Below are 25,745 nucleotides of genomic sequence, written 5' to 3'. Positions count from 1 at the left end.
CTAGAAGTAAAGGAATGAGGCTACTTGGTATGGGAAGAGATTCAGGGAGAAGATGGAAGGACAGTGCTCATCAGATGTTTTAACTGATAGAGGGTCCGCACACACATACACTTGGAGATGGTAGAAATTATAAAACTTTCTAATTAGGACAAACTCATTTTTAGGGTAAAGGGAGTAGAAAAGCATTGCCCATGAAAGGATGGCTGCCTCTCGAAACAGTGGTGTGATCTCTCCGTGGAAGTGCCCAACGGGACTGCTGAATTCCAGTAGAAGATGTACTAGAATATGTACTAGAAGTAGAAGGGATAGAGGCCTTCTCAGCCATCAAGTCCTTTGTCTGCACCACCAGCGACTGTCAGAGACACTACTGGCCACCCACTAAGGCTCTTCTCTGACCGGTTCAGCACATGCTGCTGTAATGCCTGGCACCTGGAGTTCTGTGACTTTAGGGTCTGCTCTGGTCCCAGAGCCCAATTTGCTCATGGTGGAGAGGAGCAGGAGGCCAGGTAGGAAGTGCCAGGGAGTGGGGTGCCTTCCTCCCACAGTGATTGACAGGAGCCGGTGCACAAATATTCCAATGCCCTTGCCAGAGAGAGGATTGTGACATGTGTGTTCTATTTACACTAATTTCAAATGACATTTACAATAATCTTCCAGTAATTTACATTAATTTCAAATGAGATTAAGCCTCCGTTACCCATGTGGTAATTTTCGGGATAAATGCACCTTTAATTGACTGAATTTCTCCACTGCCCTTCTAGTGTGTTCTTTACCTCCCAAACTGACTGATTGATTACACATAAATCTTTGTCTTGAGGTCTGCTTCTGCAGAAACCAAACTAAGACAGTCTACAAATAAAAAAAGAAATGAAGAATGTGGCAGGAAAATTAATAAGGGTACAAAACACTTTTGTTGGCTAACTGTGCCAAGCTTTTCATGCCTATAATGCAACACACATACATCATATTCTGAGTCCCTAACCACTGTCTACAGTCAAAGACTCAAGTTGCATAAAACACCATGCTTTTATTTGGATATCTAAATTTGGTGGGAAAGGTTAAACCTCTTATATAGGGAAATAGGAATGAATCAGTATCTTTATTTAATACCTTCTTTTTATTCCCACCATATGATCTTCCCTTTCATACTGTCTTTATATATCTTAAGAACAACCATTCTTAGTACCGGTCTCTTTCTTGGACTATATTCCAAATGTTAAAAACAACAACAACAACAACAACAACCGCAAAGCACCTTCAATTTCATCCCTTCAGAACAAAGATGGCAGATCACTTTGTATACACCTCTCTACACAGAAGGCCCTGTAAGTGAGGTGATTTGAATGCGGTTGTAAAACAATGACTGAAAACTAAGTGCTGAAATGCAGGTATTTATTTCTTGCTTTGGGACTCATCTCATCATGGTAACTGCCAGCGGCTACAGAAAAGCACAGTGGAGGAGCATATCCTTCTCTCTCTGCCTATTACGGTGGTTCCAGAATTCTACATCCACAGAGCTTGAATAATATGATTCTCATCATGCTAATGATGACCATCTCTTAGCAAAGATCCATTCTGATTTAATAGCATTTTAATTTAGTGATTGAAAATATTTGCAAAGAGGCACAGAGGTTCGATGGAATTTGTAATTATGAATGTGAAATGCACATAATAGCTTGAAAGAACCATTGAGCACCCTGCTTTTCTTTAACTAAAGAGATATTTTCTAAGAAGCAATATAAAAAATAATTCTAATGAGATATAGGTGGAGGGGGTAATCCTTTGCTTTTTCATAAACAAACACATTAAATAGGTAGAGTCATTAAGTAATAAAGCTGGGACTCCAGCCCAGATGTTCTGACTGTAATTTATATATATATATATATATATATATATATATATATATTTTAATTATACACTGTTGCCTTCCCTATGCCATAGCAATCAGAAAAATGGTTTGATTTTGGCCAATTTTTATACATTTTTCATAAGCAGAAAATGAATAACAGATATTTATGACAGTGACTTTATCATACTAGTTCATGAATGCCAAATGTGTTGATGAGAAAAACCAGCTTTTTCATAATGAAGTAAAGTTCCTTTTCTTCAACTAATCTCCTGTTTGAACATATTGCTTATTTGAATAACATCATATATGCAAGGTTTCCCCAGTCCCATTCTGCAGCAGACTGGGACACGGCCACGCAGATGGAGAACGAGCAGGTAAAATTTAACATATCCAAGTTTAGGTGTGCAAGTTCCTTATATATCCACAAGAAAGCCAATTAGCAGGAAAACTTAAATAGCTTGGATTTAGTTTTGTATAGTTTGTACTTTACCAGATGTGTATCTAAAATGATAGTTGAGGTATAAAGCCTACCTTTACTGTAAATCCAACTCAATCCAATAGATAATTCTACTCACAGGACAAGCTCAAAATGACCAATTAAATGTTCACCCATGTACAGTACAGTTTTAAGTACACTCTATGGTGTTCTTTTTGAGAACAGGAATACTGTAAGTGGTTAACTTTCTATTATTCAGAATATTTCATGTCCCTAATTGGACAGGTCATCAATGGATAAACATCTATTCATGGGTTACAAAGAAAACTTGAGGGCCTGGTGGGGTTGGTGGTGATGGGAATAGAAGTTATCTTCAAAGGTCATGTATTGCCACACGTTTCCAAGGGACAGATAATTATGAGGGGGTGTCTGAATTATATGTCAACTATGTTTGAACATGGCTTGCAGAAGCACCCTGTGAAGGCGTTGTTTATGGGATGGATGACCTCTAAGATCTATCCAACCGGAGAATCTTGTAGTGTAGGGAACTGTATGAAACACTTTCTGGGGGCTCCTGTTAACATGTTCCTACCACTATCCCCTTGGTTTTATATTTATTTTTCTTATCATATTTATTTGAAATATTACCATCAGAGCATTTCCTCCTCCCTCATTTTTCTTAATTCAAAACTTCCTTTATTTTCTTGGAATCATTTTCTTTTCCCGTATTTTCTAGGCAAATAAAATGCAAAGAAGTGACTGCAGAGAGAGAGAGAGAGAGAGAAATAGAGAGAGAGAGATTCTATAGACACTCTTACAGGGAACACCAGGTTAAATAAGGTTTGAGGTTGCTTTGCTATAGGAATTTTTAGAGACTTTAATATGCTAATGCACACGGAAATCCCAGGAGCCAAATAGAGCATGCCACTCTAGAGAACAGTTTTAAAAGGTTGTTTAAGGACATCTTTCCTATAGCTTTACTCTGTACTCACTACTTTCCTTAACTTTCACAACCATTTCTTTGAGGCATACTGAAGGTATGTTCTGTCCATAATAATTGTGGCAGCGCCTTGCTATTTAATAACGTCAGCTAGTAACTTTTTGGTCATGAGTTCTACTCAACAGATAAAATTGTGATTAAATATAGAAGACAGAAGACCCCAGAGTCACTCTCCTTACTTTTATTTCAGGAGAATGTTTTCTTGGCCATTAAGCTCACTTGTTTTGTTTTATTTTATTTCCAACAGCTCAGTGCTACAGGACCATGTTCCTATGAAGTGGATTCAGAGTGAGGACAAAGCAGAGCCCCTATCTTCATACACAAGTAAAATCTTTTCTGTGTCAATTTTTTATCTTTTTTCAATCGACTAACTAAGAAATTACTTGAAAAAAAAAAACAAGCAAATGAAAGGTTATGAAAAGAAACAAAGCAGAAATAATATGCATGTTCCTAAAAAAGGAGATTCTCCTACTTGGTGCTGGCATGTTGTATATGCCTAGCAAGCTCACTGTGCAGGTATTTTAGTCCTACAAAGACTGTTATCCATAACTAATAACACCACTAAATTCACCAAAGGAGATTTCCCCCTCTCTCTTTTTTTTTAACCTTAGGTCAGTTAAACTTCTCAAAATAGTAACAAAAGTAATAGGGACTATGAATCTCTAAATTAAGTGCCTATCGTGATGCTTGGCGAAGTAGGTATTAATAAACACCTTTAAGAATCTCTCATGATCCCTATTTGGCATTATGTATTTACTTGTTTATTTTGTGTCTCCCTCATTAAAATAGGGGCTCCATGGAGCAGGGACTTCAGGGATCTTGGAGACTGCCTGGCCCTTGATAAGCCTTCAATAAATATCTGTTATGCAGATTTCAAATAAATGAAATGAAATACTGGTATACATGAGACACGAAAAATGAAAACTAAGAACCACTGCTCACTTGGCACACTACTAGTCAGTAATCTGTCCCCCTTTCAGCCTATTCTCTAAGATGTCACAAGAATTATTGTTCTTAAAATATGAATTGATCAGATCAAGTCTAAAACTACCCAAAGGCATCAAAATGTTAATGAGGAATATAAAACTACTGAGGAGACCCCATGGGGCCCTCTGTAATCTGTCTTCAATTTGCCCTGAGCATCTTTTCATTTCCCCTGTAGCTAATGTTCCAAACATATGCATTTGCTTTCCCCAAACATGTGGCTCCAACCCAGGGCTCTGCTCTCCCACTGCCATCTGCCCTGAATGCCCGGTCCCGGCGTTTCTTCCTGGGGAATTCTGACTCATCTTTCAGCAATGTGCTTTATTACACCTGTCTGCATGGTGCTACATTATTTGCTTGTGTTCCTCTCTTTTGTTTTACATCTGAAATTCCTTCAAGGGATGGACAACAATTGATTAAACTTTATACACAGTGCTCGGGAATTGGTAGGTACTGAATAAATGAGCAAATGGGTGAATGCTATGTACATGCATAAGAAAGGAAAATGATAGGGTGGGGTGGGCAGACACAAGAAGATGAGTTTCTTTGTGTTACTGGCAAGATATTTATACTATTATGTCATTATAGTATATTAAAACATTTGACCTTCAAATTTACATTATGATAACAATCAGCCAAAACACCACACAATTAACTAAAAGAACAAAATTCAAAACGTATTTTTCCAGTATAGATTTTGAGGTTGTAAAGGAAAATACATAGGGTAAGTACAGAGACAGCATAAACCTGGACTTGGAAGAACATAAGAATCATGGGGTATACATGTGACTCTAGGGGGGAAAACAAACAAACAAAAGAAAAACTCACTATGTACAATCTTGATCTTTCTTCCATTTACCAGTGATCATGTGGAACTTATTCTCCCTCTTTTTTTCTTTTCTTTTTTTTGGTAAAAAGTACACCATTTAAATTTCCTTCCATAATCTCATCTTAATCTTGGCACTAGTTGTATAGGAGTTCAGAGAAAATCTAGATGATCACTAGGGAAGTTGTGTACAATCATGGGGAGGGTTCAGTATGGATTTGTGTTATTACCTTTCTAACCAGCACACTGATTAAGAAGATGTATCCCTGGGGCACCTGGGTGGCTCAGTGGGTTAAGCCGCTGCCTTTGGCTCAGGTCGTGATCTCAGGGTCCTGGGATCGAGTCCCGCATCGGGCTCTCTGCTCGGCAGGGAGCCTGCTTCCTCCTCTCTCTCTGCCTGCCTCTCTGCCTACTTGTAATCTCTCTCTGTCAAATAAATAAATAAAAAATCTTAAAAAAAAAAAAAAGAAGAAGATGTATCCCTTCATTCATTAGCAGGGAAGGCACTCTACCACTGAACTGTTGACTCTAAATACTCCAGAGTTTATAAAGCGTGGTTGTATTTATGTTTACAAGACTCAGAAGAGTGCCCTCAAAGGTATTGCTGGCTGTGTTGCTTCCTTTTTGTTAATCTCACTGCCTTTTAAATATTTAAAGAGTAGATGAAATAAATTATGAAGTTATCCTCTATTTTCTCCTTAATAAGAGGTATTACTTGCCTTTCTCTAAACTACGGTAGGTAAGTCTATGCAGCTGCTTTCTATTTAAGGCTAGAAAAACTAACTTATTTCTTTAAAATTGTCAAGCAGATTGTCCTTTAAAAAAAAAAAAACACCTGAGTTTTTGAATGTTTATGTCAACAGCAATAATGGAAATTATTCTAAGCAGTATTCTTGGAGCATCAACCAGAACAAATTGAGTTGAACACAATCAATGCCTAGAATTCACAATTCTTCCAAGAAAAAAGTACTAGTATTCTCACAACCATATTTTCCTTGCTCTTCAAAAATCTTACATCCTTTGCTTTCTTTACTTTTTCCTTTTTTAATTTTTTTAAACTTTTAAGAAAATGAGGAATTCCTGCAACCATGGTTACTGTTGCTAAGAGTCAGTCAATTAGAGATTGACTTTCTAACTCCCACCAAATTCCATTTGCACTAGTCTGACTGAGATCTGTAAAGATGTTTCTGTTTTCTATGAAAACAATAAACCCAGTGCATTGTGATGGGATTTGTGCATTCAAATCAGTTCAGCTAAAAAGTAAGATCAAAGAAGTAAACCTTCCTGGTTTTAAACATAACCTCCTGTCTTTTAAGTTTCCCCTTACTTCGTAGCAGCTCCTGACTGAGCAGAGCTCAAGATGACAAAGCAAGCTTTATAAGGAGGCATTTCAGCAAGCTTTGCCAAGTGTCCCTGTGCGGGAAATTGCTGATACGATTTCTCTGCTGTAGTAATTTCTTTGAGTGCCTGGTTTGTTCCCACTGCATCTCACTCATTGTTACATTAATATATGGAAATGAAACTTTCATGCTTTTTCAGCCAATACAACAAACACCAGAAAACCCTGATTTCCCACCATTGTTGGCGGGGGAGGTCTTCTGGACAAGAAAGCTTCTCAGGGAATGGAGGGCTTAACTTCCAGAACCTTAAAGGGCTTCTGACTGTTCGTCCTTGAAACACAGAAATGAGATCCCACCTGCCAGTGTCTTCAAATGAAGCTCATTGAGATTGACTTTCATTTATTCAACAATTATTTTTGATACCCTTTCATATCACTGGGGATATACTGTAACTCTAAGTGACCCTGCTCTGAGGGAGATAAGAGTTCCACAACAAAGACAGGTAGCTAAACACAACAGGAGGAATCCATATGCTGGCTACCTCGAGTCTTTACAGCATTATTTTTGATTATTGCTCAGCTCCCATTTCTCCCTTTCCCCCCAGCCAATTTTATCACATGGAAGGAGTGTCCTCCTTCTGGGCTTTTCCAGAACTCTTTGCCTTTGAGGTTGTTTCTGTCTGGACTACCCTTACCCCTCCACACCGTTCCCGGGAAAATGCAATGCGTTTTCAACCTAAGTGTCTGTTTTCCCTGTGAGGCCTGCCTGGATTATACTGAGTCACCACATTCCCTGAGTTCCTGACACCTGCTGTAATGTTTCTGATTCCAAAGCCATCAAGAACTGTGTGGCCGGCCACTCAGCACTCACGCTTCTGAGCTCCCAACTTGGGTGTATGCGCGCCCAGTGCAGGGCCAGCCAGCTCTGCTCATCTTCGCACAGCGCCCTTGTGCCTGGAATGATATCCGGCACACAGGTGTTGAATGGGGGCATCAGAAATTAAGTGCGGACCGTCCTGTCTCCGCTGCTGCTGTAGCGCCTGCGGCTTCATCCTTCCAGACACCATTCAAATAATCAGAGCCATTTTCCCCTGCGATGAGGCCCTTTCTGTAGTGACTATTCCTCATGACCAAAGCTAGCTTTCCTTGTCTCTGTGCTTCTTTTTGTCTCCTCTGTCTCTTGTACTTTTGTTTTTAAGGATTTTCTTTTGGGGGCGGGGTCTTAGTGTGAGGGGAAAAAAAAAATGACCCTATGGTTATCAGAAAGTAAATAGAATGTTCCTTTCCTTCTAGATAATGACTCAACCGCTTACGGCATATGGGGGCAGGCTCTTTTTAATGCTTTATTCAAAGTCAGAGATGTTTTTGGAAGTGGAGGTGGCCAGAACTCTAGATTTAGTGTAGTCATTTGTGTTAGAGATGTCTGAAAATGTATAAATGCAGATTCTAGAAAAACAGACATTATCTGAGGCCATACATTTGGCAAGCTGCCAAAAATCCGTCTGCACCTGACATCTCACTTGGATGGAACTAGCCAGGGAGGCAGCCTTAGACTTAAATTAGGTTAACTGGGACCTTGTGCACTTTTCACCAGTTAGGTGCAAGTGACCACATTTCCTTGTGTGAGAAATTTCCCTCTTTCCAACTGATTGTGCCCCGAGGCAGGATTATTGGTTTCCTCTGGTGAGGCAATAAACCTCTGAGAGGTCACTGTGGTTTTTAGGCTTTTCTTATTAATTTGCAACAGATGGGAAGGTCACTGATTTTGCCAATTATCTGAGTCCCATTGAGTCTAATGGAAACCCCAATTTCCCTTTTATAAAGTGGAAGGGGGAATATTGCTGAAAGAGGCATCAATTACGTTTGAGATGTGCAATAAACAGGCAGTTCGAGATGCCTATGAGCCACTTTCTCAGCTCTTTGGTTAACAGCTATTTCATCCTGCGAGGTTAGTCCCTGTCATCTTCTCCCGACACGGACTTGGTAAGGCTTCTTACATATACCCATGGCGTGTTCCAGGGATAGTAGAGTTCCAGGTCTCCACTGAATGCCCCTGATACCATAATGTATTCAGTAAGAACCGTACCCGTAAGAAAATCCCCAAGATTTTATTGGGGATTTTGTTGGGGATCACGAAATCCTTGATCACTTTCTATGCACCATGTTTCTCAAGGAAAGAAAGCGTTTTAGCAGGATTTTAGCAAATGCTTTTGGTTTAAACCTTAATTGGCCAGAGAAGAGCTCCTAACCAGAAGAGAAAATGCCTCTGTTTTGCTCATCACTTTATCTTCAGCAGGGCCTGGCACCACACCTGAAAGGGGCAGTCAACAAATATTCATAGGATGAATGAATGTACAGAAAGGGCGACTTGACTGAGCTTTTAGTCTATGCTTCCTTTCAAGGTGAATCTCATGTGTAAAAATTATAACTGCTTCAGGATCAAATGCAACGATCAGGAAGTTTTTACTGGAAATAGCGTTACTGACTTTTAGAGCGATCAAGATTTTCTAAGATCATCTTGGTCTAATGCTCCTTATTCAGAGTAAAGAGAAGAAGAATCACAAACATTGAATTAGTCTATTTACTCCCCTCCCCCACAGGGGGACAGGTATTTATTTATTTATTTATTTATTATTCCATTTACTTTTTTATAAAAATAAACAATGGAAGATTTCTTATCCATTTCTTCAAAAGTGAAAATATTCATCTCTTTTGGAAGCATTATAATTTTGCGGATATAAGCCCACTGAGCAAAGAAAAGAGGTAGCAGAGAGTACAAGTGACCCCACCATTTGTGTAATGCCTATATTCCAGAGGATGAGCTGGAAGTTATAAGAGAAGGGTTTCGCAGACTATAGGAACACAGAAATACTTGTGTAACCCTTGCTTTTTTTTTTTCCCCCATGGTGGAGTAAAATGTGTGAGCAACCACTACCCTTAAGTGCTATTTTGCTCAAATAATTTTTGAGGCTAGGAAAACAGTTAAGATAAAATCTGTTGTAGCCTTTTTGCCACTGGGTTAAACATATGAATCTGACTGGGAGTTCAATATTCAATGGGTAAGGTCTTAGACTTTATCAGGACTCTTTGCAAGTAACTGAGTTCAGGATTTAAAATCAATGGATAGATGCAAAAATAAAATATAAAAAGGCTCCCACTATAAAGCACTAATTTTGACATGAAAGCAATTCTTGATTCCAGCTATGTTATTTTTAGCTATATTATGAAATAATTGATTGTTGTAAGAGGAAGAAAACTAGGTAAGATGAATACCACAAGTGTCCAGTGAGGAATATTAAAGTAAAAATTGACATTTTAAATAACTGATTACAAACTCAACAAATATTCAAAAAGTACTTTTAGGTGTTTTTGTTTTTGTTTTCCTGAATTATTTTCTGTAGGTAAGTGAACCAAACTGCCCAATGGGGTCAGAAGGCCAAAAATGCCAAGTTGTTTTATTGTGGCCTCATACAAACAATATGACAGTAGATCAAACTTTGTAGTTTTGTTATATTTCTACTATATGACAGTAGATCAAACTTTGTAGTTTTGTTATATTTCTACTACCTTCAAGCTCAGTAGGTAATATTTATATAAATTCTTCCATTTTTTCCTATGGTGTAATTTAGGATAGAAAAATCAATATATATTAAACTACATTATCAAATAGTTGTTTTGAAACTCATGTTCTGAGATGTTGGAATGGCTAACTGCTATTTTATTTTTTATTTATTTAATTCTTAAAAGATTTTATTTATTTGTCAGAGAGAGAGAATACACACAAGCAGGCAGAGAGAGAGAGAGGAGGAAGCAGGCTCCCTGCCAAGCAAGGAGCCCGATGCAGGACTTGATCCCAGGACCCCAGGATCATGACCTGAGCTGAAGGCAGCGGCTTAACCAACTGAGCCACCCAGGCATCCCGCTAACTGCTATTTTAAACAGCAATCCAAGGAAGGAAGACTTCCAAACTCATTCTATGAGGCCAACATTACCCTGATTCCAAAACCGAAGACCCCACTACAGAGGAGAATTACAGGCCAATATTCCTGATGAACATGGATGCAAAAATTCTCAACAAGATACTAACAAATCAAATCCAACAGTACATTAAGATAATTATTCACCACAATCAAGTGGGCTTTATTCCTGGGCTGCAAGGGTGGTTCAATCTGCGAATCAATCAGTGTGATATACCACCTTAATAAAAGAAAGGACAGGAACCATGTGATCCTCTAAATAGATGCAGAAAAAGCATCTGACAAAGTACAGTAACCATTCTTGATAAAAACCATCAACAAAGTAGGGAAAGAGGAAAGTAACTCAACATCATATGTGGAAGATCCACAGCTAGTATCATCCTCAGTGGGAGAAAACGGAGAGCTTCTCCTGTATGGTCAGAACAACACATGATGTCCACCGTACACCGCTGTTATTTAATGTAGTTCTAAAAATCCTAGCCATAGCAATCAGAAAACTAAAAGAAATACAAGGCATCCAAATCAGCAAGGAAGAAGTCAAACTCGCTATTCACAGACGACATGATACTCTATATATAAAACTTGAAGGACTCCACCAAAAAAATCGCTAGAACACATTCACAAATTCAGTAAAGTTGCAGGATACAAAATCAACATATAGAAATCTGTTGCATTTCTATAAACCAATAACATAGCAGCAGAAAAAGACATCAAGGAATTAATCCCATTTACAACTGCACCAAAACCCGTAAGATACCTAGGAATAAACCTAACCAAATATGTAAAAGAGCTGTACTCTAAAAACTACGGAGCACTTACGAAAAAAATTGAGGAAGAAACAAAGCAATAGAAAAACACTTCATGCTCATTGACTTGAAGAACATATATTGTGAATATGTCTATGCTACCCAAAGCAATCACAAATTCAATGCAGTCCCTATCAAAATACCATCAACACTTTTTAAAGAGCTAGAAAAAACAATCCTAAAATATGTATGGAGCCATGGAAGACCCCAAACAGCCACAGCAATCTTAAAAAATAAAACCAAAGCTGGACTCATCATGATTTTGGAGTTCAAGCTATATTACAAAGCTGTAGTCATCAAGACAGTATGATACCAGCACAAAACAGACACATAGATCAAAGGAACAGAAGAGAGAAGCCAGAAATGGACCCACAACTATATGGTCAACTAATCTTCAATAAAGCAAGAAAGAATATCCAATGGAAAAAAGACAGTCTCTTTAACACGTAGTGTTAGGAAAATTGGACAGCCACATGCAGAAGAATGGGACTGAACCACCTTCCAATACTATACCCCAAAATAAATTCAAAATGGATGAAAGACCTAAATGTGAGACAGGAAACCATCAAATTCGCAGAGGAGAACACAGGTAGCAACCTCTTTGACATCAGCTGCAGCAACTTCTTAGTAGACACGTCTCCAAAGGCATGGGATACAAAAGCAAAAATGAACTATTGGAACTTCATCAAGATAAAAACTTCTGCACAGCAAAGGAACCAATCAACAAAACTAAAAGGCAACTTCAGAATGGGAGAAGATATGTGCAAATGGCATATCTGATAAAAGGTTAGTATAAAAAATCTATAAAAAAACTTATCAAACTTAATACCCTCAAAACAAATAACCCAGTTAAGAAGTGGGCAGAAGACATGAGTAGATATTTTTCCAAAAAAGATATACAGATGGCTAACAGACACATAAAAAATGTTCAACATGACTCATCATCTGGGAAATACAAATTAAAAAAAAAAGTGGGATGCTACCTCACACCTGTAAGAGTGGCTAAATTCAACAACATAAGAAACAACGGGTGTTGGTGAGGATGTGGAGAAAGGGGAACCTCCTACACTGTTGGTGGGAATGCAAGCTGGTGCAGCCACTCTGGAAAACAGCATGGAAGTTCCTCAAAAAGTTGAAAACAGAGCTACGCTACAACCTAGCAACTGCACTACTGGGTATTTATCTGAAGGATACGAAGAGATTGACTGAAAAGAATATATGCACCCCGATGGTTATAGCAGCATTATATCTACAACAGCGAAACTATTTATTCAGCTTAAGTGTCCATCGATTGATGAATGGATAAAGATGTGGTGTAAACACACACACACACACATATACACATACACAGACACACAAACACACAAATATTACTCAGCCATAAAAAAGAATGAATCTTGCCATTTGCAACAGCATGGTTGGAGCTAGAGAGTACAATGCAAACTGAAATAAGGCAGTTAGGGAAAGGTAAATACTTTAAGAGTTCACTCGTACGGGAATTTAAGAAATAAAACAGAAGAACATAGGGGAAAGAAAACAAAAGGAGATGAAGGTGGAGCCTAAAACAAACTCTTAACTACAGAGAACAAACTGAGGGTTGCTGGAGGGAGGTAGGAAGGGGATGGGCTGGAGGGTGACAGGCATTAAGGAGGGCACCTGTGATGAGCACGGGGTATTCCATGTAAGTGATGCATCACTGAACCCTACTCTGGAAACTATATTGCACTCTATGCTAACTAACTAGAATTTAAATAAAAACTTGAAATACTAAAAACAAAACAAAACAAAACAAAACAACAACAACAAAAAAAAAACCACCACCCACTGAAACTCAAAAAAATAAAAGTAAAGCACACATATGAAACACTAATTTACTCACCCTTTATAGAAAGAACTTTAGCTTTAATAAACATCTTGGCTGTGTTGTACTTATTACAGATTTCTAGTTACAATTTTGTTTTTATGGTAGTGTTTTGGGTCCCAGGCCAGACTTTTTCAAGCAAACGATCTAAAGATACGGACAAAATTCTGCATTTTTAGCAAGGCTGACACCTCATTTCAGGTGGTTCTCAAGCCTACTATTGTTTGAGATCCACTGCCTTAGAGTATTTGTAATTAAGTTTAAAAGATACTGTAAAATTCTTAGAACAACACATTTTAATTAATTTGAAACCTCTGATACATTATCTAACTCTTCTGGGCAGTGATTAAAGAAAGAAAAGAGATGCTACAAGAACAAACAGTAATACATTTATAAGAACTAAACAGTTTGTGGCACAACAATAATTTGGAAAACATGTGCAGAGGATGAAGTGGTTCTCCAAACACAGTTGTCCGTTCACAGATTTTAAGAGAAAATTGTGGAAGCCATTTCCATTATGTTTTTGAAAAATGATACAAATTAAATATCCGCAAAGTTGTTATTGGTAGCATGCCAATATTAAGTGTGCTCATCTTTCTAGAATCTACCAGCATATCCCCTTATCTTCATCATATTAACTTCATCATCTTCTGAAAGATGGCTACTTCTTTTCAAAAGCATTTTTTTGGTCAAGATTATTTAGTGTTTTACTTTTTTAAAAAAGGCACTTGATTCTCTGAAACTGTCTTCCACTGTTATCTCAACTTATTAAAGACAGTGCAGAAACACAGGGGTAACATGTAGAAACTCTTGACACAGTTTGGACCAGCTCTTGTGTTTGGATGAGTCAAGAGTAAAACCAAGGAGCATTTAAAATGATTTGGCCTAGTTACAAGGAATTAAAGTATCAGTAGCTAAAAAAAATCATGTTCAGGATCAAAAAACATCTTTTCTTAGGGAAGACTTTATAGAACAATTTATTTTATTTATGTATTTATTTATTTTTAAAAGATTTATTTATTTATTTATTTGACAGAGAGATCACAAGCAGGCAGAGAGGCAGGCAGAGAAAGAGGGGGAAGCAGGCTCCCGGCTTGAGCAGGGAGCCCGATGTGGGGCTCGATCCCAGGACCCTGAGACCATGATCCGAGCCGAAGGCAGAGACCCAACCCACAGAGCCACCCAGGTGCCCCTTTATAGAACAATTTAGAGTATACTATATTCTCATGATATAGTAGATACTGTACAACTGATTAGGTTTATACTTGAAAGGCATTTTAAAGGGACAAAGTCTCATGATTACTATGCAGTCACAGGAGAAAAGAAACCTTTTAGAATTCAGCAAGGAGAGACACAGAAAAGGCAGACACTCCATTTTCTAAGTTCTGGGGGATCTATTATACAGCACGGTGACCACAGTTAACAATATTGTATTATGTATCTGGAAGTTGTCAGGAGAGTAGATCTTAAATATTCTCATTCCTCCTGTCATCAAAAACGGTAACCATGTGAAGAGAAAGAATTGTTCGTTCGCCTGCTCTGCTGTGGTAAATACTTTTAAATCTACTAATTTATCAAATTCCCACACCGTCACATGAAACTTATACAACATTATATTTCAGTCATATCTCAAGGCTAAGAATATAAAAAATACTTTTGAGATGACAAAAAAAAAAGCTATCATTTCCCCTGCCAAGATTTTATTTAAGGCAAGAGTTTATCCAAAGCACTGGGGCACTCCGATATTCTTCTTAGAAACTAGCTAAGCCTGTGAAATGAGTAAGTGTGCTGTAGGCCCTGCACTGCCTTCTCCAGACACAGTCTTTTAAGCACAGGTGCTAAGTGGAGGGTCTTTCTGAGCCTTCCTCGCCCTCGGACAGGAACCTGGCAATTCTGGGCATTCTCAGAACTAACTGCTCTGTGGGATTCATGAGGAGGTATTTACAAAGCTTCATTTGTTCATATCAACTCAAACTCTCAACACGGGCGGCAGTGAGAGGGAGGGAGAGCACAGTTTAAGCTGAGATGAGTGTCTTAAGAAAGTCAGAGTTGGAGCTGAAATGACAAGTCAGAAAGTTTTTCCTTGGATTCCATAAATACACACTGAAAATTTCTAAATACCTTGAATAGTTGCAACCTTAATGATTTTTTTTGGAGTCCCTTAGGAATAAACCTAAATGACATACAGGGTTATAATGACTGTCTTCCAATATAATAAAACATAGTTCTTCAATCAAGATTTTTTTCTTCTTCCAAGAAAAATTAACAGAAACTGAATACTGTTATTTTCTCTTACAGTATAGACTGGCTTCACAAGATCCTGAAAAGAAAGTACGCCATGCTTTTTTACTTTTAACTTTTATAAATACTGATATAGTTGAGGGAAACTGAAAGGCATTTCGTGTAGGGCTCTTCAATATGAAGTAGGAATCTCTAAAACATATTTCAGTTTTGATTTTTCTAGTTGAGTACTTAAGTTCTTGTTATAAATAAAGCTACAAATTGCTAAGTTTACTTCTACAAATCCAATCATATTATTATGCATACTGTACGCAGCAAAGTAACAAAACCTCTTGCTTACTATACTCTCAGATTGAAGGGCTTACAATAGATAAGGCAGGAGCAAACATTTCCAAAACCACTAGGTGGCATTCATTCACCGCGATTTTGGCCAAATACGACTTAAAGCTTATAGAGATGTGGGGTGAGGAGGAAGGCAAATACTACCCTTTATTTGATGAGATTTTCCTATCATTTAACACAATAACAAAGCTCAATTTTACCTTTTCCTATCTGCTTCAAATCAAATCAACGAGTATTTGTTGAAAGATTCATTTGTGAAGAGAGTTGAAAACCATCTTCACTGTGATGGCATTGCACTTAAAACATCAGAAGAAGATGAGCTACACATCTAGAAGTATGCCATTTAACTTGGTTTTATTTCATTGCTTTACTATTTCATGTTCGTTCTCATGTAGCTCTTTTTCTTTTCTTTTTTTTTCATGTAGCTCTTTTTCTAAAGGTTACAAAAAGCACAGTTGTGAATACTAAAACTCTCTAAGATTCTAGATGGCATTAATCTTCAAAACTTATGTTTATGAACGTAGGAGGCCAAGAGCTCTTGGTGATTCACAAAAGGTCCTTACTATGTGGTAGGTCTTTAAAATGTGTGAGAAATAGTGCTCCTCACTGCACTGAGACCTATGAACCAAAATGGCCTTTGGTGATAAAGGATTACGATTTAGTCTTGAAGATGAATCATGGAATGAAAATGCCTGAACTCTGTACTTCAGACTGAATGGTTTAGAGAAAATACTGATGGGAAAAAAGTAAATCAAAAGCCAACTTTTTGTAGAAGGTCTAGGGTAATAATAATATAAAATCCAGGACTTACCTGTTCTAATATGTTTTGAAGCCTCTCTATCTCACAGTCTATTACAAATTTCTTCTCTTGTCGTCTGTCAAGTTCTTCTAGAAGTTGCCTATAGCTGACATCATTAAAATTTTCCACACATATAGCGCTGACATGCCAACCATTTTGTCCTGCTTTTTCCATAATAGCTTGAAGTATTGAGTACCCTAGTGAGGAAAGAAATCCAGAAGGGTTACTAAAAACATACTTTCTCTCCTCCTCATTAATAACTTATGCAGGCAATGAGACTATGTCAACATTTTTATGCTGCAAATATACAATAAATGCTGAGAAATCTAAAGATCTGAGTGGTTGTTCTTTTATTTGGGGGCAACACCCCTTAAAAATATTTCTTGAATGAAGGAAGAACAGCATGCCTTGAATAAACTCTCACAATCCCTCTAGTAGAGAGAACATTACATTGCTTTAGACATATTTTTCATGAAATAAACCAAAAACCAAACTCAGTACTACCGTAGTCAATAAAAATTTCATACATTATTTTTGTTCATTTTACTCACTGGACAGAATTAATTTTGAACATCTGTTTTGAACATCTGCTCCCCTTGAGCAAGGCGAAAATGACATTTTTGGGTTCAGTTATGGAAAAGAGGATATTAAAATCTAATGCAACAGTATTTATTGAGGATCCATTATTGTGAATGGAGGAGCCATTATTATTTTTCCCCAACCCCCACCTTTTTTGGGGAGAAGGCATTATTTAACTCGTTGTCTCTTTAGCAGGGGGATGATGCAGAAAGCGGGTGAACTGAATGGCTACTAGGCGAGGCACCAGGCATTCAAACTCATAATCTAGTAGAGGAGGAAAGACATTCAGATAAAGAAATGCAAGTCAGTTTAAGATACCGCAATGAAAGCTGTACTCAATGTCCATTGTGGGCCCAAAGAAGGTTTGGTTAAATTTGCCTGCTGGTTCATCAGCAAGAGGAGGAACAACTTGCACTGGGTCCTGAAGGTTGAGAAGACTCATCCAAGCTTGCTGAAAAAGGGAACGTTCGCTATCTGGAGACAGTCTTCCAGAGAATGGGGTGGTCTGTGCCCTATTGTTGGTCCTTATCTCCCTGTACCAACCAGCACAAAGGGGAAGGGAAGTCAAAGGTCTCGGGGTCTGGGTTAGGGAAGCTGAGGCAAACTTAGGAACACAGCTCCTGGAGTGTTTCTTCAGGCCAACACTGTCCTATAATCTTGCTTTTTCCAGCTCTCAGTTTTCAACTGGCATATAAGAAGAAGGGAAAAGTCTTTGAAACTATGAATAGACAATAAATAAGAACAGGTTAGAATCAGAGCCTGGTAACCAGTGAGTTTTTCCACTTGCTGCTTAGCATAAAAAAGAAAAAAATGCTGGTCCTCTTTAAGAAGGTCTAGCACTGATTTGAGCTCATCCTATGGCAGCAGACTGTGGTTTCTGCCTTCCTTGATCCCTGGAGTCAGAGTGTAGAACGGGGTGGATTAAAAGTGAAGACTTAAATGAATACACAGCACTTGTAAGATAAGAGGGTATTTACTCAGGTTTCTGATTGGTATGAGTCTCTTAGATTCAAGGATTCTGATTTTCAGGTAAATTTTCTACAAGTCAGAGCTTCAAACGTTACGGATGCTTGGTTAATGTCAACAGATGGAACCGATGATGAGATCATATTTGAAATATAAATTACCTGGTATCCTGCCAAATGAAATACTGTGGCAGTCAGGATTCATTTTTATCTAAATGAAAAAAATTCCCCCAAGAGGAAGACAGAGGGCATGTTAATTACTCTGTAATTATTCTGGTCTATCTAGTGCTCCATTTAGTCTTCCCTTTTGTAACACATGCCTGTAACCATCTTTTCGGATCTTACTTAGATTCCCCTTGGCCCCCACCCCAAGCCCAGGACTCTTCCCCTTATTTGCTGTCTAATACCTAGGTAACAGGATGGTCTGAGTGCTCTTTTCATGTATGCTCAGGCCTCATTTATTCTGTTACAGGGACTTGCTCTCTGATAGGAAGCAAGGCAATGTTCCTTTTATTCATTTTTGACACCCATGAACATGTTCTTTTAAAAAATTCCAATTGACATCTTACTTTCCCTCTTTCTCCTTTTATTTAGTGTCATGTCAAAATAATTCAAAGACATGTCATTTGATTTTTTTTGCATGTTGCCAAAAAAAAAATGATAAATACCAACCACACACATCAAAGTAGTCGTCCTGTGCCCTAGGATCCATTCACAAGGCAGTGTTCTTTGTATACTGCCTTTTTACTTTATTTTTTTAATTTTTGGCATCTTGTGGTTATCAGGCTTCACATCATTACTAGGCATCCAGGTTGTTATTTTCCTGCCTACAGGACCTTTACAGATTGTACAGCCACAAACCTTCTGATGAAATTAATGTATGTTCCCAGTTGTATAAGAGATACTTCAAGATTCACACTAATAAACCAAACTATAATTCAAATTCAAATTTTCGTTACACAATCTAATTTACAAATGACACAAGAACTGAAATAAGAGAAAACCCTAGGACACAATCTTTGTTAAATGGCAAAGAAAGTTGGCTGCCTAAGAAGAACCGTTAATCATAGTCAGAAATAAATGGCATCTTTTCAGTGCAGTGCAAAGGACATGCAGTTAAAGGCTGGACGCTGGAATTCTTTTATAAGCTATGTTTGATTTTCATATGCTCTCTTGTTCAGTGTTACTCAGATGTGTGTGTCTTATTTATTTGCCAAGATAGTTGGGAATATATTGTGAGTTGGGAGAAAATACTGCTGTTGAGTCTATGGTTATGTAACTTGGCTGTTACATAAACTAGAAAATCACAAGTCATGTCATACTAATTCTACATCCGGCTATGATTTGTATCTCCTAGTTATTAGAAAACCTGTAATGTGATATTGTTGGCTATGAATACTTCAGGGTTTGGTGCATATCAAAAGACTAACAGAGACTTTGCTACCATAAAGGATCTTTTAAGTCTCACTTTGATTTTAGAAAAGCTGCCTAACATTTTAATTCAATATAATTTACTAAAAACCTACTATAAAGATCCTTTAAGGTTTGCCAAGATAAAGACAAGATTCTGGTTTCTACAAGGAATTCACTATCTAGTCACTTACTAAGTAACTAACCATTGCACAAATGACAGTACTGTATAAAGCACCAAAATAATTTTATCAGAATAGCGGTGAAAGTGTACCATGGAGAAAATCACAGTACTATTTTACAGTAAGTAAATAAAGGCTTTTCATAGTTGTTAAAGAACACTATCAGTTATACATAAAAACATTGCTTAAAATGTTTTTATGCCATGTGATGATATTATCAATTATGCTGGTAATTGATGACAGTAATGCAAGCTGTCCCAAATGACTGCATCTGTGCATAGCGACAATGTTTCTATCATCCATGGGGAATGACCTATTTTGGATGAGTAGCACCATCCAGAGATGTGGCTGCTAGCAACACAAGCTGGGTTTTATTTTATTTGATGTTCTCTCTTTCGAGAGTTATTTGATTCAACTATCTGTACACAGAGGAGCAGGAGGAGAATCAGGAGAAATTTATGTCAGGGTGCATATAATTTCAAACAGAAGAGAGTTACTGATAAACTGTTAAAAAGACTTCCCTTCGATCAAGACTGAAAAGTGCTCATAGTGCTTTTTAATTAGAAGTTCACGGGTACACTGAGCAGTGTGCAATGCTAGGTACAGAAGCCGTGTTTCGGACGGCTAAGAAACTGAGGAGAAGATGAGGAGAGGTGAGAGTGCGGACATTCTTAAAGTCTCATCAGGAGAATGAAGTAATGCCATGAAGGGTGGACCATGACGATGCACATGGGGTGGAGAAGCTCCTAGGTCCTGGGAACCAGTAGGATAAGGGCAGGACAGAGAATCAGCAAGACTGGAGTGTGGGAACCAGCATGGAAAGAGAGGATTGGGTCTGTCCCATGGCTGGGGAGAGGGGAGTGTTGATGAGCTTCCAAAGGAGAAGTGGCAAAGGGACGCAGCGGCGGCAGGTTCTTACTCCAAGTACCAGTCCTCCCATCAACCTTGGGAACCGCTACGCGGGCACCCACCGCAGCACTACCAATGTCTCCAGTCTGGGCATGACTCCCAGCACCCCATACACTAGCATGTAGGCCTGGAAGTATGCACCGTGCTACGTATTAACCTCCGTCTGCGAGGGAACGAGGTTTGGAGGCTGCGCTGCACTGAGTGCCACCATGCTGGAACTACTGAACGGATTTAGCAACCATTTAGTTTGGATTCGTTCCAAAGCAGCTTAGCACCAAACAACCTGTTCAAAGCCTCCTGTCTGGACTCCAAGGTCTCAGCACACAGGAGGAGTAACCAACCTTGCAGCTCGGTTAAAATGATCAGCAGCTGTGACTACAGCATTTATTCTATGCACAGTTCAAGAATTCAAGAAGGGCAGAGTGAAAATAAACGAAGATCTTCTAACTTATGCCGTTTGAGGCCAAACATGCAAACCTGACAGAAGATGGAAAGTCTTGAGTTTTCCCTTGTCTATAATCAACAGTAAAAACAGAAAATCCATCTTTAAAGATGGTCATTCTGGGTCCTGGATTTTCCCTAAAGCCTCTAGTATTTTCTGACAAGAACATTTATTGTTTCCTGAACCCGACACTCCATGGGCATATTTAATTCAGATGCCATCTTACAGGTAAATCTGGTCATCTAAATCTTTAAAGTTTCTGTTAGTTGCAAATGAGCCTCACCCTCATGAATACAGGCATACTGCAAGTATTTTCAACCATCTGCCACAGGTTCAAGGCCCTGAACACCCCCCTCCAGGCATGCTCTAACGTCATGTTTTTCTTCATTCTCTTGGACTTTTCAAGAACAAGGCCACTGGAAAATTTCATTTCAACGCAAACAATGCCTGAACCTATTATTTATATAATCACTTGTTTCCATACTAGATTCATTTTTATAGGTAGAGACTCTATGGACTTCCCTGTAGTGCCCTGTATTTTCTTACTCTTCTCTGATACATACCCAAATCATATGTGTCTCCTCCCTCTTTCCAGTATTATTTTAGACCATTAATGTCTTTGTTTTCTATCCTCCAGCAACACTGCCCTTCTCAGATGTTCTAGAAGGTACCACTCATCTTCTACCTTAGTGCCTTTGCAAAAAGCTGCTATTCCCTTTTAAAAAAACTGATTCCTTCCACTTTTGCTTTCTTTCGTCTTTCAGAGCTCACTGCAAACATTACTTAACCCTACCTAGATCACTTTCCCCCTTAGCTCTTCAAGCTCTCATAGTTTTCCGTACATTTGTTTCCAAGATTTTTAGCTCACTTTCTAACTATGTATTTGAATGATGACCCGATTAGGTCTTTGCCCTCTACTATACTGTAGGCTCCACGAAGTTAGGGACAGTCCCTGTGCTCAGTGGATGCTCAGCAAAGAGTTGTCTGAATGCACGAATGAATTAGAGGGAATTTTACAGACAGGAGTCAGAATGTTACAAGGCTTGGCAGTGAGAAGCAGCATGACAGGTCACATCTGGGAACCTCAAACTCTTCAGTTTATCTCATGTGTTCTGAAGAACGAGGAGGATATGGGCAGATTTTGGTGTGGACTATAGGAAGGGCTCCAAAGGCAGCAGAGAGAAGCAGGCAAAAGTTGTGTCATTAGGGCTTTCTCTCATCTCACAGAATTTGGTCTTTATTCCTCAAGGACTTCAGGAAGAGAATGACAAATGTGCTGCAGACCGACCCTTCAGCTGAGGTGTGGGAATACAGGGGATGGAGTTAACAGGAAATGGAAAGCCCATTCGGAGCGCATACTGAAGTCAACCAGTTGAGATGAAGGAGGGGAAGGAGAGCGGATGCTAGACGGGGGAAGGATGACTCTGCTTAGTGGTGATCCATTAACATCAGGGATATGGAGGACAAGGATTTGGGCGTGACATCAATCTGCTCTATTGGTGGTCATTTAATGCTGTTTTCAGAGGGCAGTTAGGTCTTTTATGATATCCTGAAGAAGAACATACTTTTCTACTTAGATTTCCAACGTCAAGTAACTTCTGGTGATAAGGCCTGGCAGCCACCTCCTTCATCACCCAAACCAGTAAGCTAGATTGACACAGGCTTGAGAAACCCAACTTTCTCTCTTGCTATAGGCATCCATTTTTCTAAAGACCGTCTCTGTAGATTTTGAATAGTCTCTAAGAATAAACTGGATATCTTTGCAAGTTCGCCTCCAGAATTATCTATCTCCTCAGCACTATGAGCATTTATTAGTATCTTTTCATAGTGGATGACAATCTCTTTTCATGTAAGAAAGGCATTCCTGAAAATTTTGCATAATTTTAAACTCCAATAACTAAACACTAGTTTCCTAATCAGAATATATGTCTGGAATGATTTCTATATGGTTATTATTTTGCTCCTAAGTTGAGATTTTATCAATTTTAAATATCACACTATGTAAAATTCACATTTCTGATTATATTTTTTAATATCACACTATAAAAAGTTCACAATTTGAATTTGCACTAAATGCAACCATTGTATCTTTTCTTTTTTAAAAAATTTATCTATTTTAGGAGGGTGGGGAAGGACAGAGGGAGAGAGAAATGCAAGCAGACTCTCACAGAGCTTGAAGCCCAATGCAGGGCTGAATCCCAGGACCCTGAGGTCACGACCTGCGCCAAAATCAAGAGTCAGATGCTCAACTGACTGATCCACCCAAGTGCTCCAACTATTGTATCTTTATAAGAAGATTAAAATGCAGATCTGTGAATTAAGAGGCAACCAAATAATGCTTGTCTCATATTAAAACTTAAAAGTACCTAAGACCTAATTTTGTATGTTAAACTTCCTCCACATGGCAACGCTTTGGGGAAAGCAAAGTGTTGAGTTGAGAGGAGGGACAGAGACTCTCGGGAAGAGGACTTCTCTGCGAGAGAATGACAGGTGAAGATGGTCTGAAGGACAGAGATGGTGATGAGCATAGGAGCTAAGGGCTGAGTGGCAGGAAGCTTGAGGAATGCCTCACAGATTATTAATTGTCAAGAGACTGGTTTGTTGAGTGGTGGGTTCATAAACATACTAAGCTTTATGACCCTTTGACAATTCAGCTGGACCTCAGGACAGCCCTGTGCAGTAGGTCTGCTCATCCCCACCCGGTAGATGAAGGAACAGAGATAAGGGTGAGCTACGTGATGGTAGCCCTAGCAAGTGGCAGAACTACGTTGTGAATGCAGGTCCCCATTCTCAAGTGGAGGGGCTCTTGAACCCCGTGTTAGCGGACAGAGAGAGCTGCAGATGAGACTGGAAAGTAAGGTCAAGGCTGTGTTGCCGGGGTCCCTCTTCTTCTCAGGAACACAGCTAGCAAATTAGCGTAGTCTGTCAGTGCAATCTTCAAAACACTCAGAGAATCTAATGTCTTTCCTGAATACCACTGAGGCTGCCACCCCGTGCAAAGGAGCACCCTCTCTTGTCCGGAATCTATAGCCCTCTCCTGAGACAGGTGTCCTTGCTCTGCCTTTGCCCCCTTTGGACTGGTGATAGCACGGCTCTGAGCCCGCAGACCAGCCCACTCAGAGCTCACAGCCCTCTCGCTGCTTGCACAGGGCCCGCCACCTTTCTGATCCCATCTGCAGCTCACTTGCTCTCAGACACTGCCAGCAAACGGCCCTCTCCCACAGGTCTGTTCTCCACCGGCCTTTGCTGTGTGCAGTGCGCTCCGCAAGGCGGGTCTGGGAGGCTCATCCTTTCACCTCCGTCAGGTCTCTAACTCACCTGCCCTCTTCAAGGAGGGCACCCCAATCTCATTCTCCACCTGTCAACGTTGTTGTCCTGAGCTGGCACACTCCCTTCTTTGCGGTTTTTCTCCCTAGCATCATCACCTAAGAGACAATGCATTTTATTTATCCTGTGTATCATCTGTTGCCCCCACTAGAGGGCAAGCTTATGCAGGGAGGCAAGTTTCGTGCTGCTCCCTATGCGAGAAGAGCACCTGGTGACTAAAAGCCACTCAATGAATGTATTGGGATAATTAAAAATGGAAAGTTAAATTTTACTTTGGGGGCCACAGAGAAACACGGAGGTTTTGGAGCAGAGACGAGACAGATTATAAAATTGTTTTCATAATATTAACATTTATAATGATGGACTCAAAGAAAGGAGGAAAGGGAACCAAACAGGAGGCTACTAAAATGAATCCAGGTGTAATGCAGTAATTCCTCCAATCTACAATAGTTCTCAAACAAACGGGAAGGAAGGACAATGTCAGTTAATCACTTCTCTCCAAATTCTATCCTTTCCCCCTTATTCTGTACTCACCCACTGAAGAGCCAGGAGATTTTCATTTTATCAGGTTGGAACCATATGAGACTGTCATTTCTGTTAGTCTAAAATATTCGAATTTCAGCAATGTCTTCTGTTTCATTAGAGATGGCTTCTGAATTGATGGTCAATAATATTCAAAGGAATTAGAGTGGCCTGAAAACTACTTAATTTATGCATTTAGATGCAAAAATAATGTGGCAGGTAAATGCAAAAACTCCCAAAGCAGGCCCGAGGGAGGTTATGAGTTGTAGGAGCCAAGAGCCTTGCACATCTCTGCATTCCTTAGGGTATCCGTGGAAATTACTCTACACTTTCCATTATCAATCTTTACAGCAACCATCTTGAGTCATTAACAAAGGCTGAAATAAGCCTCAAAAAAATTCAGTATTAAAAGAAGTTTCAAATCCATTTTAGAAAAAATTCTATTCTAAATGCTAAACACAGAAAGACTTTTGGTTTATAAAAACAAATCCTCAGCTAACCCTGAAAAGCTGGTTCACTGGTTGAGGATAGTCTATGCTCCATATAGAACGCTCGTTCTGAAGAGACCCAATTAATTTATTCTACCCTATGTTGAAGTCTTGAGTCCAATAGATCTCATTAATTAATCATGAAAGCAATCACTAGCAACAAAACACACAGAGTGTTACACAACATATTAAATATCAGTTTGTTACCCTCACATGCCAGACTGTGTACTGTAAATAATATTAATTTGGATCTGGCTTCTGCACACAAAGCCAAAACCATTCATTTTGGTTGATTTGAAAGTGATATTTTAAAATGTTACTTTTGTCTTTTCTTTAGAAAAGGAGTAGCAGTACATAATTTTCTTTAGATGATTCTGGTGAAAGGATTTGCATACAATTATCAAGACAATTTCTGTTCCTAGCGGGAACAAACACAGGATGAAGTAAGTATTCACCATATG

The 25,745-nt window shown here is 38.9% G+C and overlaps 1 protein-coding gene across 9 annotated transcripts in view; it reads right to left on the bottom strand.

Annotated features, from left to right (window-relative positions):
- The window catches only part of GRIA4 (glutamate ionotropic receptor AMPA type subunit 4), a 378,736-nt gene that overhangs the window by 102,727 nt on the left and 250,264 nt on the right, over positions 1 to 25,745 (bottom strand). For all 9 annotated transcript variants that reach the window (XR_006605952.1, XR_006605953.1, XM_004764438.3 and 6 more), the window contains exon 5: positions 16,473 to 16,657. Coding sequence is in view for 7 of the 9 variants with exons in the window: in XM_004764438.3 (XP_004764495.1) it covers positions 16,473 to 16,657 (185 nt within the window). In the remaining 2 variants the exon portion in view is untranslated. The remainder of the gene's footprint in view (positions 1 to 16,472; positions 16,658 to 25,745) is intronic.

Source organism: Mustela putorius, unplaced genomic scaffold (assembly GCF_011764305.1).
Source record: "Mustela putorius furo isolate JIRA1106 unplaced genomic scaffold, ASM1176430v1.1 tig00000198_pilon_pilon_pilon, whole genome shotgun sequence".
Taxonomy (NCBI): domain Eukaryota; kingdom Metazoa; phylum Chordata; class Mammalia; order Carnivora; family Mustelidae; genus Mustela; species Mustela putorius.
This window is presented reverse-complemented; position numbering and strand designations above follow the sequence as displayed.